Raw genomic sequence first — 16,980 nt, forward strand, 5'->3', positions numbered from 1 at the left:
CAAATTATTTCAAAATTATAAAACAAATTTGATATATATACAACTGATGTTATATGTAAGAATTTATAACATTAAACTTTAATCTGTAGGAAGAAAATATCTGTTGACTTTTCTTAAGCCACTAGTAATATCGTTTAGATTTATAAAAAGCTCTCCTTAAAACATAATTGCATGTACCAGTTTTTAAAAATGAATTGTTAGAACAGTATACTATCTTAATGTTTTGGTGATAAGGAAAAATCATTTTCATAATGATTAAACTTGTAAAACATTGTTTCTTAAATTTGCTTTATAGACAATTGCAAAAAAATTTTGGGAGAAAATGCTAAACCTAATTATGGTTGTCAAGTCACTATTCAGTCTGAACAAGAGAAACAGTTAATGAAACAATATCGCCGTGAAGAAAAAAGAATAGCAAGACGAGAAAAAAAGACTGGAGAAGATGGAGAAGTTTCTGAAGGACTTACGTGCTTTGATCCTAAGGAATTGCGGATACAAAGGTAATAAGAGCTAGGAGCCAAAAAATGCTTGTGTTATAATTGCTACTTTTATGTATCATTTTAATTTTGTAGTTATAGTCTTAACAATTTAGGTGATTCTTACTTCTACTCACATTTTCTTACAAGAGTAGAATTTTGTTGTACTGAAACCTAATTTTCTGGGATAAGAAAGCAGTGATCTGCTTAATTAGAACATTCTTGGTTGAATCAGATAGGTGAGAGATTTAGATTATAGAGGTAAACTATTTTTAGGTGGTGTGCACATTCCACTAAGTTAAGATTTATGAAGACTGTCCAAATTTCTTTTGAGACCTCTTTTATCTTACCTAGCTTAATAAGTACTCTGCCCATGTTGTTATTTACAAGTGAAAAGGAGGAGAATGAAATAAAGACATTATTATATTTGGTCTTTAAATATTGAAACCCATTTTAGAAAAGGAATTTATAGCTCTTCAAAGAACTAAACATCTTTGCATTGTGACAAAATTATAAATAAGGAACATTAAGTCAAACTTATTAGGTGATGTTATCTAAAAATAGCAGCTAAATTTGTGTTGACTCCTATGTGGTTACACAGAAAATTTCAGGATTGCTAATATCTTCCTTTTAATTTCTTCTTTGTTATAATGGAAGGATACCTGAAATAGTTATTACAGTGATGTTGTTTTAGTATATTCTTTTCTTTGTAAGAGAAAAATTTTTAGATTTAGCTTATTTTTTTTGTATTTACAGAGAGCAGGCACTTCTGAATGCTAGAAGCAGTCCACTTCTGAGCAGGCAGAGAGACATGGACATTGAAAAAATACGTTATCCCCATGTTTATGATTCCCAGGCTGAAGCCATGAAAACATCAGCATTCATTGCTGGTGCAAAGGTATGTCATGGTACATAACCATGTTGGATAATATGTCTATTCTGAGGAAACGACACATAGATTTTTCCCTGTTTCGTTTGTGACTCTAGTACTAGTTGACTATTCTATGCTAAATTGCATTTAAAAAATACTGTGGAAAATGAGATAATGCTCTGTATATAGAGTATACACTGTATATAGAGTTCTTGCCACATAGATATTCAAAACATATTTGTTCTCCTCCCTTTCATTATTTATTCAACTTGTATTTTTAGTTTTAGCAGTTGCATTATTCTTGGACTTCATACTGTATGTTGCACACCCTGCCTGGCTGTGTGAGCACGTTTGTCTTCAGGAATACCATCTCATGGGATATATCCTTAAAGTTCACCAGCATGATATGGTCCATGTGTTATATATCTGATATGTGAATGATTTGTGTGTGTGTGGTTTGTTTATGTTTTGTTGAGGCATGTTTTCTTTTAAATGAGCTGAATTTATGTCATAAAACCAGTAGTGTTCATACTCTCTCTCTTTTTCTCTTCAGTTAAAGAATCTTTACCAGAGCAATTGTTTTATTTTTATTATTACTGGATTTTAATTTTTGGTGTTTATAGATGATCTTGCCAGAAGGAATCCAAAGAGAGAATAACAAGATGTATGAGGAAGTAAAGATTCCCCACAGTGACCCAATGCCAATTGGCTTTGAGGAAAAACCAGTTTATATTGAAGACTTAGATGAGGTGAGATGATCATTTTATAAAGTTGGTATTTTTTATGCTTAGTATGTCTTTTCGAATGGATTTGTATTGGAAAAATTATTTTGAAAAGTTAGTAATCAGTTTATACAGTAAGGAGGGATATGCAGTTGGTTACTAAAGAGTAGGGGAGTTTAAATCTTAAAAAATGCATATATACATATATTCCTTCACACATTAAACATACTTATGTGTATTTTTGTGTCTATATTTCTATAATGTCATGTTTATTTTATTTATTTCAGCTAATAATTGATTTAACCTATGTATGCTGGCTTAAATAAACAGTTTTAAAGGATTTGTATATTATATTGATATATCAAATGGTCAACCCATAATAGCGTATTATTTGGTGAGGGTACTGAATCCTAAACTAATATTTTTTTTTTTTTTTTTTTTGTGAGAGGCTTTTATTTAGAGAGAAAAGGAGAGGACAGAGCTCCCAGCTAATGCCAGGAGGGGACAAGAGAGCCCCCCTAAACTAATATTTTAAATTTATTTCCCCTCATCTCTAGTTTTGAATAATTTCAAGCCTATGGAAAAGTTGCATGAATAGTACTATCTATATACACTTTGTCTCAGTTCACCATTTGTGAAACTTTTGCCATATTCACTCTATCTCAAGATAAAATATTTCTTAATTCAGTTAAAAATATACATATACTTGAAATTAACCTCGTTCATCACCAAAATGAAATTGCTTTATATATATATGGTATATATATACATGTAGTTATTCAGAAAGATCAAATAAAAGAGGGAAGCAAAATTAGCAACATAAGGCAGCATAAAGAATAAACAAGCCAACCAAAATTAACTCCATTCAATAAGTATGTGCACATGTGTATTTTATTTTACAAAAATGGAATTATAGGGGGAAGGGTGGGATAAGGGGGGTAGGGGGCATTATGATTGGCACACATAAAATGGGGGGGCACGGGGAAGGCAGTATACACAGAGAAGACAAATAGTGACTCTATAGCATCTTACTACGCTGATGGACAGTGACTGTAATGGGGTGTGTGGTGGGTACTTGATAATGGGGGGCATCTAGTAACCACAGTGTTGCTCATGTGATTGTATATTAATGATACCATAATAAAAAAATGGAATTATATCATACATACTGTTCTGTGTGTTGGTATATGTATCTATCTATGTCAGTGGACATGCCTGCAGCATCATTTTTAATTATTGCCATACAGTATTCCATTTTATGCCTCTATTACTTTTAAACCAACTCCTTTTTGGTACAATTTTAAGTTGTTTTCTACCATGAGTTTCTATAGTAGACTAAAATTGTAATTAAATCTTTTATTTAATGCACAGGGTTTCATCCTGCACATCAGAATTACCATAGAATTTTTTCAAAATTCAAATACCTTGGCCCCTATTAAATGATATCTCTTGGGAGGTGCTCAGATATCTATATTCTGAAAATGATTTTTGGAGCTCTGTAGACGATTCTGAAATTCATCCAGGGCTGACAGTCTATAGAATTAAATAATTATATACATAATTCTTTTTTAAATCTTACCCATCATTATAAGGATTATCATTCTTAAGGTTTAGTTTTATATATAATCATTAACATTTTTCATGTTAAAGCATCATTGACAGTATCTATGTGATGTGAATGAATTAGGCTCTTATTTTTCTTTCATACTCATTTCTAAGTGAACACTTCATTTTATTTTAAATTATAGGAGTAAAAGTTTTTCTAAATGGATTAATTCCACCTGCACCTTAATGGCTCTTTGCCATGTAGCCTAATAAGTTTACAGGTTCCATGGATTAGGATATGGGCATCACTGGAGATCACTGTTCTCTCTTCCACACATGCTGCAGATGACCACAGTTTAATCATTCACCTGTTGAAGGGCATCTGTACTGTCTGCTTTCTGGCCAGTACAAATTGTTCAAGTCTACTCCAGCTGCCATGATCACAGACTTGAGTGGATTAAACAACAGACATTTATTTTTTCACAGTTCTGGAGGCTTGAAGTTTCAGATCATGGCGCTGGCAGATTCGGTTTCTGGCGAGGACTCTTTTCCTGGCTTCCTTCCTCTCCTCACTGTGTCCCCCGGTGTCTCTTCTCTGTGTGCACAGAGAGGTCTCTGGTGCCTCTTCCTCACCTTAAAAGGACACCACCCTCTCTGATCAGGGAGGGTCTCACGCAGCTGAACTCATTTAACCTTAATTACTTTCTTAAAGGTTCTATCTCCAAATACAGTTACACTGGGAGTAAGGGATTTAATTCATGAATTTTGGGGAGACATAATTCCATCTGTAACATAGACAAAGCTGCTGTAGACATTGTTGTACAGGTTTTTGTGTAAACATAAATTTTCGTTTCTCTGGGTAAATGCCCAAGAGTGCCATTGCTGGGTCATACTGTAGTTGCATGTTTAGTTTTCTAAGAAACTAACACACTTTTCTCTAGAGTAACATATTCTCACGAGCCCATCTAGTGTGATCTAGTTTCTTCACATACTTGCCAGTATTTGGTATTTTCACTATTTTTGCTTCTTATTATTTATTTTAGCCATTTTAATTTGTATTTATATATATTATATTTATACATTAACCATTCTGAGGGTATGTAGAGATTTCTCATTGTGGTTTTAATTTATGCTTACATAGAGGTAATAATAATTGGGGAATAATACAGTCACATGCAATGTGTCATTATAAGTACATGAGTGAACCATTTGATGTCATCTCACTTTAGATAATGATCCCAGCAGATATCATTAGTGTGAGTAGTTAACACAGACCTCAGGAGAAAATATGAATGTTAACAGAATGTTAGTTTAGTAGATGCTTCTGTGGCTGAGATCTTTTTTGTACAAAGTGGGAACTTTATATATCAGAAAAAAGAAAAAGTGGTTTTGAGATGGTATCTCTCTTTTCACTGAGATCGTAATTGCATCCCATTTCTCACAGGCCTGCTTAACTATAGATAAAAATGCTTTTATGTCCTCTCCCTCACTGAATGTCACACCAGATAAATTTGTCCTGTCTTCTTAAATTACTTCTGTAATTTGAGTAAAAAGGTAAGAAGAATTTTAAGACTCTGACATGATGTGTAAAAATGCTGTTAATGCCGTTGAATGGGTTTTATACTTCCTCGGAAAGGGAATAATCTAAAAAAATTCCAATGGGTTTCTGTATTAGGACTCATGTAGTTGGAAGTGAGAGTAATCAACGTCGAAGCAAACTTTAGCGAAGAAGACAGTTTATTGGCTTTTCTAACTGGGATGTCCAGGAGTAAAGCTGTTGACGTGCCCAGCTGTGTATATAGGTTTAAGTGATGTGATCAGACCTTGTCCTTTGTCTTTCTCTCTTTCTCTCTCCATCTCTCTATCTCTTTATTCCTTCTCTATTCTCTTTCCCTACCCACCTTTGCTCTTCCCTTCCCTCTCCTCCCTGTCCTCCCTCTTTCTAGTTCTTTGGTTCTCTTCATCCTCTGGCTCCCAGAATGGTTTTCTCTGTGTAATCCAAGTATAAGACAGCAGCTGCAGGCACATCTGCTTCCCCACACACTGATCCTAAAAGCAAGAGGGGTTTCCCCACAGAAAAACCTCCTGGGGTAAGGTCTCATTTGCCTGAGTTGGGTCACCAGTTCATTTCTGAACCGATTCCTCTCCCCGTGGTGGGAGTGGGGGGTTCTTATTGGCCATGCCCACCCCCTTGTGTATCCTTATCTTGTGGGCAACTTGTGAGCCACCAGGAGTCCAGGAGTTCCCCCAGAGAACGGTGGATGCTGTTACTACCTTCAAAAGGACAGTGAGAAAGATGACAATCACACAGAACTTTGTCTTTGATATTTTGATGAAAGACTGAGACTTGCTTTATTTGCTAGTGTTAAATAAATGGGCTCTTATCCGTTTTCATGGTTAGGAGAATTATATTTTTTAAATAGCAAATATAGTGTTATTCAGCAAAAATGTAGTACTGACCCAGTTTTTGGGGGTCAGTTTGGAGAGGTAGTTTACAACATGCATGTAATGTTTCATTTCAGGAGTTAAGAATGCTGAGTCCTATAGAATCTGAATGGAGAGGATCTGAGGATTTCTGTGACCCTAGCTTCTTGAGTCCTATCCTGATAGGCTAGGTTCTGGGTGAAATAATGAATAGGGTATTACCCCTGATCTTAAGTTAACCAGGTAGTGTGTCTGCTTCACACCATTTCCTTGGAAATAACTGATATAGTAGGGGTACGTTGTTCAAGGTTCTGTGTCAGCACAGAGAAGGCAGACTAAAGAGTTCACAAATTTCAACTAAACACATTTTAACTAAAATGTTAGCCTGCAGTGATAAATATGATGATGAAAACTGAAACTATGATATGGATCATAGTATGGATAACATGAAAAGACTTACTGTTCCTTTGAAAATTATATTTATTAAATTATTTCTATGTTTATTTGTGCTATTCAGCTATTCTTTCATTCAAACATATGTGGAGTAATATTGGATATTACCACACAAAATCAGGAAGACCTAAATTCATACTCACTGTATATGTCATAGTCACATAAGACTTCTAGAGTTGTTTCTAATTAATTGATAGAAACTAAAGAAACCAGTCATTTTAATTACTGTCATCTGTGGTTAGCTCAAGACTGGCATTTTGGAAGTCAAGTAGACATTAAAAATATGACTTTTCCTTTGGTTTTACTTGGTTCTCTGAACCCAAGGGGAACTTAACACTGAAGAGTTTATTGACACAGTGTTTCACTCAAATTACAAAAGCAAGAAGACTAAAGAAGCATCCCAACAGGCACTCCAGACTGGATTTTTCATGAGATCAATTTGAAAAAGATGAAATGTCAGTAAAATGTGGACATGCCCCCGATTAAAGAGCCTTTCTGGAACATCTAACAAGTTTCTTATTTCACTCTTGAGCACATTATCAGTCTTCAGAAATGTGGCCTTGAATATGGCCACGTTGAATCACTTGAATCACTAGCTGCCTTTTGAAGAAGTGGTATCGAGAAATAACAAACTATAAAGTTTAAAGTAGAAAATAACAAACTAAAAGTTTAAAGTAGAAAAGTGTTTTTCACACCTTTGATAGCAGTCTTAGCAAAGAAGATTCATAAATTTCATGAGGAAGGAAACAGTATAGCACAGATTAAATTTCTAATGATTTTAACAGATTTTAATTTCTCTTAGTACTTGCCTGACTTCACCTGGTGATTGGAAGCATGAGAATTTTGATTCTTGTTGCTACTACTTTTGTCAGACTTTAAAATCATGCAAACAAACAAAGAAGCAAACATGTAGATGCAGGGTACTTCTTACATCTGTTAGAAATCCCATAATATGTCAGGGTTTTTTTGTTGTTGCTGTAAGGGTCTTATAAAAATACCATTTAATACATATACACAGTTTAGGATATTTAAATAATAACAGAAAAATGTTTTTATGCTTTTTACACCTACTAGTACCTTAATGCTTTTGTGTAGCTACAGATCCAGATTCTTTTCTTCTAGTGCAGGTCTGTTGGTGATGAATTTTTTCAGCTTTATATGTCTGAAAAAATTCTTCATTTTGTCTTAGCTCTTGAAACATATTTCACTTGATATAGAATTCTAGGTTGACAGCTCTTTTTCCCAGTACTTACAGACATAGCTGCACTGTCTTCTTGCTTACCTTGTGTCTGACAAGAAGAATGCTTTCATTCTTAATCTTCCTTTCTGTGTAATATGGCCTTTTTTTTTTAGTTGATTTTTAAGATTTTCTTTTTATCACTGGTTTTAGGCAGTTTGATTATGATGTGACTTTGTATTAGCCTTCTGTTATTTTGTAATAAATTACCAAAACATTAGTGACTTAAAACATCCATTTATTCTCTTAGATTTCTAGAGGTCCAACTCAAGTGGGTTTAACTGGGTTCTTTGTTCAGGGTTTCAGGGGTGAAATAATGGTGTTGGCCAGGTTGAACTCTTATCTGGAAGCTCTGGGGAAGGATTCTCTTGCAAGCTCATTCAGCTTGTTGGCCAGATCCATTTCCTTGCAGGTGTGGAACTGTCTGTTTCCTTGTTGTCTGTCATTCTTAGTTCCTAAAGGCTGCCCACATTCCTTGGCTTGTGGCCCACTCCACCTTCAAAGTCAGGGAATATTGAATTGCCTATGCGTTCCAAATCTATGACTTCTCTTGGCAGCTGAAAAAACTCTGGGACTTGAAAAGATTTATGCGATTACGTCAGATCCACCCAGGTAAGATACCTTTCTAAAAGGTCAGCTGTTCCATATACCATACCCTAAGTACCGAAGTAACATCCATCACATTCACATTTTTGGGGTTTATGCAGGGTGTTTATACTGTGGAGTTGTGGCATGGATCAAGAAGGAAATCTTGAGAGCCAACTTAGAATTCAGGGGCAAGATGGAAATACTGAGACAACTTAAAAACTGCCTTGGTGTGGTTTCCTTCAGGTTCTCAGCATTGGTTAAGCATCTGTAGGTTTATAATTTTCATCAAATATGGGATGTTTCCAGCCATTATTTTTTCAAATATTTCCTTCCCCTTTCCCCCTTTCAAATGGATCTCCTACAACAGGTATATTACGGTTACTGAAGTTGCCATAAAGTTTACTGATGTTCTATTAACTTTTGTCTTGGTTTTTGATATTTTTCTCTCATCATGTGTTCATTTTGGGTGGTTTCTATTTCTATCACTTTGTCTTCAAATTTAATAATCTTTTCTTCTATAGTGTTTAAAATACAGTTCATCTCATCCAGTGTTTTGGATGAGTCATTGTAGTTTTATCTCTAGAAGTTCAATTTTTAAAAAATGTCTCTTTATTTCATGTCTTGTGATTGTACACAATCATTTCTATAGATTAGAGGTCAGCAAACATTTGCAAAATTTTCTGAGCCTTAGTCTAGCTTCTTAAAGTGTCTGTCATTTGTCTTATTTCAGCAGTGTTTTTAGTTTATCAGTTTTTCTCACCTTACCCTCAAAAATAATCAGGAATTTTGATACATTAAGTTTGCTATGTGTGAAAAGCATGCTTTTGATACTATTTCTGTTTTGGGGGCCAGTAAAAATGTTTAATATGTTAAAATTTGATCCATTGGAAAGCCTTCTTATAAAGTAATAAGAGATTTATATTTATTTGTGACTCCTAGTAATTATCTGTTATGATTAAAAAGTAATGTTTGCTTCTTATAAAAGTGCCCAATAGTTAAATACATGAAATAGCTAGGTCTCATTCGAAGGGAAATCCTTTCCCTTCTAAGGGAGAATTAATAATGTCTGTATGTCCTGAACTTTCTCAGGATTGCAGTACCATAAAGTCTACTGGGAACACTTGCGAACAGCTAGCTAGGAAAAGGGCACCAGCTGCTTGAACAAAACCTGCTAGAGAGAGAGTTACAGCTAACATCTGCCTCTAGCTAGGAGTAATCTTAACAAAATAAATTTGTTTACAACCTACATTTTATTGATTTTATGGCAGGAAATTAGAAGAGAGAAGATTAAAAGTTTAAAGGCACATTGAACTGTCGCAGAATGATAATTTTAGAGAGAACCTGAATTCAGAAGTCTGAAAAGCAGATGAACTTATAATGTGGGAATGTCAAATTGCTTTAGAAATGAATTTAGTCCGTATCTTCCAATACATGTATGTATTGTAGTTGCACAAGCCTTTTATAAAAAACAAAAGTATTTGGTATGATTATGTTGCTATTTATAGGTTTTCATTATTTGTTTCTGGAAATATGTATGGATTGGTTATCAGTCATCAATAATTATTTCTTGAACTCCTGGTTGATCGGAGGCATTGTGCTAAGAGATATGGTGAGTACAAAGAGGTTTAGAATTATGATCCTGCCTTTAAGGAACTTCCTTTCCAGTTAGGCAAGCAGAACTGATGTTGAATTCCTTCTTCACCAGTCACACATTTTGTGATGGATCACATCACACAGTGCTTCTAAGTTTCAGTTTCTTCATCAGACTTTTTGTTTTGAAGATAAACCTAGTCAACACACACACAGAAAATTTATAGCAGTCTCTGTGATACATTTTAGGTGATCAGTAAATTCCCAACCTGGATAAGGCTTATGTAAACTATTTACACATCGATAGGTGACTTTGGCTTTTTCATCTGGATAGGGTACACTTTGAATCTTTCTGTTAAGAGTTACTGAAGGACAGAACTATTTTGGTATAAATAATTTAAATTCCTCAAAGATAATGTTGATGTAGTATAGATGACAGCTTTAAATGAATGAAGATAAAGCAAAGGAACTTGTATTTCTTTAGCTGATACTCTGCCTTTCATTAGGCACCTTATCTTGCATTACTTAACTTAATCCCTTTGTACAAACCCCAAGAATAACAAGTCAGAGAGGACAAGTTTAAATTGGGTCTGATGGTGCAAATATCAAAGAGAAACTAAGTAAACAGAGGTTACCTTGTTTTTTACACTCTCAACATCTTCCATTCTTGATAAATTTCAGAGTTGTATGAAAATTATTATATATTTTGGACAGTATTAAATGTATCAGAGGAAATAGAGAAAGAAATCTCACTGAACTCTTAAGCAATCCACATAATATAATGTTTTATTACATTACATACATATGATCTCTTCCTTGGATGTTTGCTTGTCCTTTCAAATCTTTACCTACTACACGAGAAGGCCAAGTAGAACATTTTTCTTATAGGGAATTGCTTAACTAAACTTCTCCCTTCTAACTTGATACATGTTTTAAATAGAAGTTTTTATAAGCAAAATGTACTTTGTTCTTTGCAGAGTAGGTTGTGTTAAATTATTTAAAAAATGGGTGATAGAAAACCTAATTACTATGTTGGGGGTAGAAAGGGAAAATCAGGGTAACAGTTTTCAATCTTGCTTGTACTTGATAATCACATGGGTGGCTGTTAAGATATGTACAGATTGCTATTCCCTACAGTAGGCAAATGAATGAAAATCTCAAGGGTTGAGTCCTGAAAATTTGTCATTTTTAAAAGTATGCGCTCACCCTCCCCAAGTATGAGGCACCTGTTCTCAGAGCTCTGGTCTCCTCCACTGAACTCCCCACCAGCCTTTGATGAGGTCCTTCCCCGACTCTCTTAAATGGTGGGATCGGTGTGTTTGGAAGCCTTCTTTCTGAGCTTTGTATCTCATGAGGGGAAGCAAGCAGTAAATTTAAGGAAGAAATTATAAGTCTAGTTTACTGCTTATATTCCCAATAAATAACTCTTAGGTCATCCATTTTATGGAAATGAGTTAATGACATTAAATGGTATATTTAAAATATTATAAAATTAAAACATACCAATTTAAATAGGTATTTCTAAGTTTCTGTTCTTCAGGAAATCAATACCAAGTATATTGAACATGAAATACACACACATACATATATGTACATTGGTATATTGTACTCTCCCTTCTAAATAAGTCACTAATACTTTCATTTATATAACACATTTTTGCTGTTGTTATATTAAATGAATTCTTGGCTTGATATCATAGTAAGTTATTCCCATGGTCTTAGATTAAATGCAAGTGGAAGTCTCTTATCTTTCAAAACAATTCATTTGAGGAGCCTATTAATGATAAAATTTTCTTGTTTAAGGATATGTATGTTTAAAATGACATCCTTGCTTTATTTAATTAGTTTTGGAAAGTTTAAAGTCATATGAACTGTAATAAAATTTAAATCAAGAAATTACCCATGATTTAAAATTTATACCATTTTGTGAGCTTGACCACATAAGTACCAAAATACTTTACCCTCTTTAAAAAATCCAAGCAAACTAGCAGAAATAATTTAAAGGTTAAAGTGAGAGATGAAACCAGTTATTACTATAAATGTCAGCCAAGAAACCAAAAATGACATTTTCTTTGTAAGATCCAACAGAATTTGACAGAGACTCTTTTGCTTCTATCTAATTGTCATGATTAGAACTGCAGCTGTTTATTAGAAAGCTGTTCCCACAATTTGGGGCAGAAAGATTGTTTGTAATACTGAATAAATAACGGTATCTTACATTTTTAAGCTATGACACATACAACCATATGCTGGAAGGATACTTAGATACCCATCAGTATGAGTTCATCTCCCTAATGAAAGTCATATATTGACTTCATAGAAAATACCAGATTCTTAGTCTTTAATTTTACTTCTGCTTTAAGTGTCTGGAGTTTTCTATACTTAATTATAATATTGGTTTTATGAAAACACCCTTACTTATTATGGTGGTGCTGTCTAAAGACAAGCAAACAAACCTAGCCAAATCAAACCCATAACTAAGGTTAAACCATGTCTTTTACTATCTTCTTGTGCCCTGTGAATGTGACTGTTGGCACAGCACCTTGGTGACGGTGTGTTATTTAGAGTGACACCTGAAGTGTTGAATTGTTAAGAGCGTGCTGGTGGAAACCCAACGTGCAATCTCAGTGGCTTCTCAGTGGAGCTGGGTATGATTGTGCAGCCAAAGGTTTGTCTTTTCAGATCCTCTTGTGAGAACTTTCTCTTCATTTTTCCTCAGCATTCACGCCTTAGCTCAAACTGGGGAACACGGAGGGTACCTTCCCTTCCACGAAGAGGTTAGCGCCCCTCCCTGCCTCCCATGACACCTAACTTCTCATTAAATGTAGTGTTGCTTTTGTTTGTTTTTCTCTCTTTGTGTTTTTCTCTTGAACAGCAGTAGTAGCTTCTCATTTATCATTTTGTCGTCAGGTAGTAGAGTATGTTCAGAAGGCCCATCTATTTATTTAATTGGGTTTGTTGTTATGCTTCTTAGATGAACTGTTTTCAGTATGAGAGAATTCTTAGGAATTGGTATTAATGGGCATATTGTGTACTTCTGGTTCTTATGTTACATCGTGTAAATGCATTCAGTGAAAGGATTTTCACTAATAGGAAAGGATTATGAATTATGCATTGTAATTTCTTATTGCTCTTTTCATATGTAATAAAATTTGGTTCAGTCTCATTTTAGAAAAGTGCTGACTTACTTGATTTTCACAAAATCTTACAATCTCACATCCTCAAAGATTTAATAGTAGATTACTCTCCTGAGGTCTTTTGTTGCTGAGACTTAATTTCCTCTACCCACATTGTCTGATTCAAAATGAAGTATTATCATGAAACATTAAAGCGCATGACTCTTTAGTGAAGAGAAACTAAAGTGGCCATATGCTGTCCTTTTTGTCTCTTAATTACCAGAATTCCATGATTTTTCTGTGCATTTTCAAGTGGGAGTACAAATTGGAAATTTGGAATTTGGTAAGGTTGTAGGACTCTTTATATGACATAATGAAAATAGGGATAATCCATTTCTTTGTGTTAACATAAAAAATAAGAAATTTATATTTAGGGAAATAAATTATTGTTATTTTTAATATATTAAGACAATGTAGGATAGGTCTTCCCCTTTTGTTTATTCTTAAGATAAATATCTTTATACAGAATACCATTTTGTGGGACTGATTATAAAATCTAAAAAAAATGTTGTATTGATTATAAAAAAGGCAGTATCTGAAGTATAGTATATAAATACATAAAACAAAAAATGAAAGTTCCTTTATAATCCCAGCTCTAAAAACTTTTGTTCTGAAAGTTACATTTATTGAATTACTTACGTTACCGTTCTGTGGCATGCTTTCTTTCCCTCTCAGATACATTTTCCTATAAGCATATGTATCTTCCTCATTCTGTTCAACTACTGTAATTTATGAGGAATGTATCAAAAATGACTTACCCAAACCCTTATTTATGGACATTCCACCTGTATCTATTTTACTTGTTACAAATGATGTTTTAGCAAACAACTTTGTGCTTATTTATTTACCTGGCACTCTTGTTAGTTTAACTTAGATGCACTTTTGGAAATGGAATTTGTGGGTTAAGTGATATGCAAATGTGTTAACGTTACTCATTTACAAGCCATGCAGATGATGCATATGAAGATGTAACCGTTACCAAGAATAATTGATTTTTTAAAACTCTTATTAAACAGATTAAATTAAAAAATCTTCCATTTTGCATTTATCCTATTGTTAGTGTCGTCAGTATTATAGTTAACTTTGTATTTTCATGTTTATTTTTATAAAACTAAGTTACTTGGTTAAAAAAAAAATTAGCCTAAGAAATACAAGTGAAAAGTAAAGAAATCAATAAGCTCTACAAGTTTTTACTGTGGACTTTCAAATTTGAACTTTGGAATTGGATGCCTGCATTTGAAACCTTGTATTGCTACTCAGGCCCCTTATCCTTGGACAAATTATTTTAATCTGTTGTGCCAAGTTTCCCCATCTTTAAAATAAGGAAAATTAAAAGGCCAACCTCATGGGTTTTCTTTGAATCGTAAATGAAATAATCCCCTTAAGGCATTTAAAACAGAGCCTGTGCCTATGTGTGCTCAGTAGTAATGCTAGCTGTTGCTATTATTCAGTGGATTAATGAATAATTTACTTGCCAATTTAAATAATAAGAAATGTATTATCTTATGTATTTATCCATAATTCAGGAGCATTAAAAGAAACTTAACATTTTAGTCTTTGTGTTATATCCTATTAGTCTACTGATTTGGTCACAGATGATCGAGTTTGGGATTGATATGTTCAGTGAAATAGCATGTATGTCTTTAAAGCTTAGGGTGTGGGGGTGCGCAGAAGCAGAGGTATGTTTGGGGCCCATGTAACAAGCTCCTAGGAGTCCAGATTCACCTGCTGCACCCTGAGTTCTTGAGGACAGAGAGTAAGTCCTTATAGCTTGGCACTTGGCAGATAGTGTTCAGTGTACGTTGACCAAAACTGGGAGGGTACATTTTGGATGATGGCAGGATATAGTTTATGCTTTGCATTTAATAACAGATCTGGTCCTCTGATGAAACTTTGGCCTTTAGTTAAGGCCACAGTGTAATGCTATGGGTATTGGACGTAGGAGAGAAGCTGCTGTTTTTTCTATTCCTAAACTTTAATTGAGAGAAGCTTTTGAGGAACTAGGTATATTAAGACCAAAAAAAGAGAATGTTGAGTAAACCAATGAATGGAATATTGTATGATATCAAATAATTTGAAGGGCCTTCAGAAGAATTTACCTTTTGTCTCTGATGAAAGGAATAATAAGAAGAACTTTTAAATATGAGATTTTTGTAATACTTGAGAACTCATTTAGGCTTCTCCACTTAATCAGACACTTCCTTAGTTTTTCCAATTTGAAAAAAAGTCAGTTGTATTTCTTTTTGTGTTTCTTTGTGCATAGGTATTATCATTACATTTCAAAAACTAAAAACCTTTAAATGCTGAAAAGTCTCTTTATCCCTGTCCCCCATCTTCCCAGATCCCTATTTCCTTCCATTAATAACCACTGCATTAATATTTCGTATAGTCTTCTAGAATGTCTATAAGGAGATACAAATATAGATTCTTATTCCTTGCTCTCCACTCCTACCAACTTTGAAAAAAATAGCATATCATATTATTGTTCTGCACCTTGCTTTTTCACATAACAAGATCTTTCCATCTCAGTAAATAGAAAACATTCTGATTTATGAGTGTATAGAATTCCATTGTGTGGATGTGCCATAATTTATTCAGGTTATTAATGACATTTGGATTGTTTCTAGTAATTGATACCACATTTATGTTGTGAAGAATAATCTTAATACATAGATAATTTTGCACATGTGCAAGTATGTTTGGATACATTCTAGAAAAGTGAAGTTGCTAAGCCCAGGGTTATATACATTTGTGAGAGACAGATTTTTGTGTTCCCCAAATGAAATAAGCCATATTTGGAAGAGTATGTTCATGTTCTTTGGAAGCAGTGGCTTTCAAACATTTTTTGATGACAGCTCACTTTAAGAAAATCATTTCATGCTGTGATCCAGGACACCCAAGCACAAAGTTTTCATGTAACACTATTGGCCTTTATCATAGGTCACACATTGCACTATTTTTCTTTTCTATTGTATTTTTTTAAAATGCTGGTTACAGTCCACTAAATTGATTTCATAACCTACTTGTGGTGGATAATTCCTGTGTGGAATACACTGCCCTAGAGTTTAATTGACCAGGTGTTATATGTGGTAAATGGGGATCCCTGATTTTCAAACTTAAATAATGTGAGCAGAAAAAATGTATACCAATCTTCTAGAGATAGTCATTGTGCTTAAAACATGGAGTGTCTTAAGAATTATTTAACTTAGGAAAATTCATCAGTAATGCAGTTCACAGATGGTAATGGATTTGATTAAAATAACTTAGCTGAAGCAAATACAGAAAAAAATCCCTGAACATTTGTTGTGTGCCAGGGGCATTTGTAAGTCAAAGATGAAATACGCATGTCCCAACCCCTAGTAGCCTCATATTCCTGAGGAAAATAGCTCCTCATGTTTATCATTTAGCATTTTCCAGGCTATACGTGATTTTCATTTGATCAGTGAACTATTGGAAAGCTGTTAGTGAAGCTGAGAAATAAGGCTTCATTTGGGAGCAGGTTAGTATGTGGTGGATGCTCAGACCTGTTTTAGCCCTTTTGTTGGAATATGGAAATTAAAAAAAAGGAATATGGAAATCAGGATGAGTGGTTCAGGCAGAGTGGGAGGAGAACACTGGGTCTGTTCTGTAGAACGGTCATCAAATGGTCACATGTGTTCCTGTCTCTTTGCTAACTACGGACAACTTTATAGAGAATAAGAAGTCACATAAAAATGAATGTTCTTTCTCTTCTCCAAAACATCCGCAAAGACTGACGGTTTTTGATGTCGTTTACCCCTCACATTATGGCAAGGCCTCTCAAAAACATTGAGGATTTGGGAAGTTACCCTAGGAGCCTTCCTGCAGTGCAGTCTTTGATGTGATGACAGTATTTTAATCAATGTTAAAACATTATATA

The 16,980-nt window shown here is 34.2% G+C and overlaps 1 protein-coding gene across 4 annotated transcripts in view; it reads left to right on the top strand.

Annotated features, from left to right (window-relative positions):
- Positions 1 to 16,980, top strand: part of ASCC3 (activating signal cointegrator 1 complex subunit 3) — a 285,280-nt gene that overhangs the window by 56,701 nt on the left and 211,599 nt on the right. For all 4 annotated transcript variants that reach the window (XM_073220915.1, XM_073220914.1, XM_073220916.1 and 1 more), the window contains 3 exons: positions 296 to 500; positions 1,233 to 1,374; positions 1,971 to 2,096. In XM_073220915.1, coding sequence (XP_073077016.1) covers positions 296 to 500; positions 1,233 to 1,374; positions 1,971 to 2,096 — 473 coding nt within the window. The remainder of the gene's footprint in view (positions 1 to 295; positions 501 to 1,232; positions 1,375 to 1,970; positions 2,097 to 16,980) is intronic.

The sequence above is a fragment of the Manis javanica genome, chromosome 13, assembly GCF_040802235.1.
Source record: "Manis javanica isolate MJ-LG chromosome 13, MJ_LKY, whole genome shotgun sequence".
In the NCBI taxonomy this organism is placed as follows: Eukaryota; Metazoa; Chordata; class Mammalia; order Pholidota; family Manidae; genus Manis; species Manis javanica.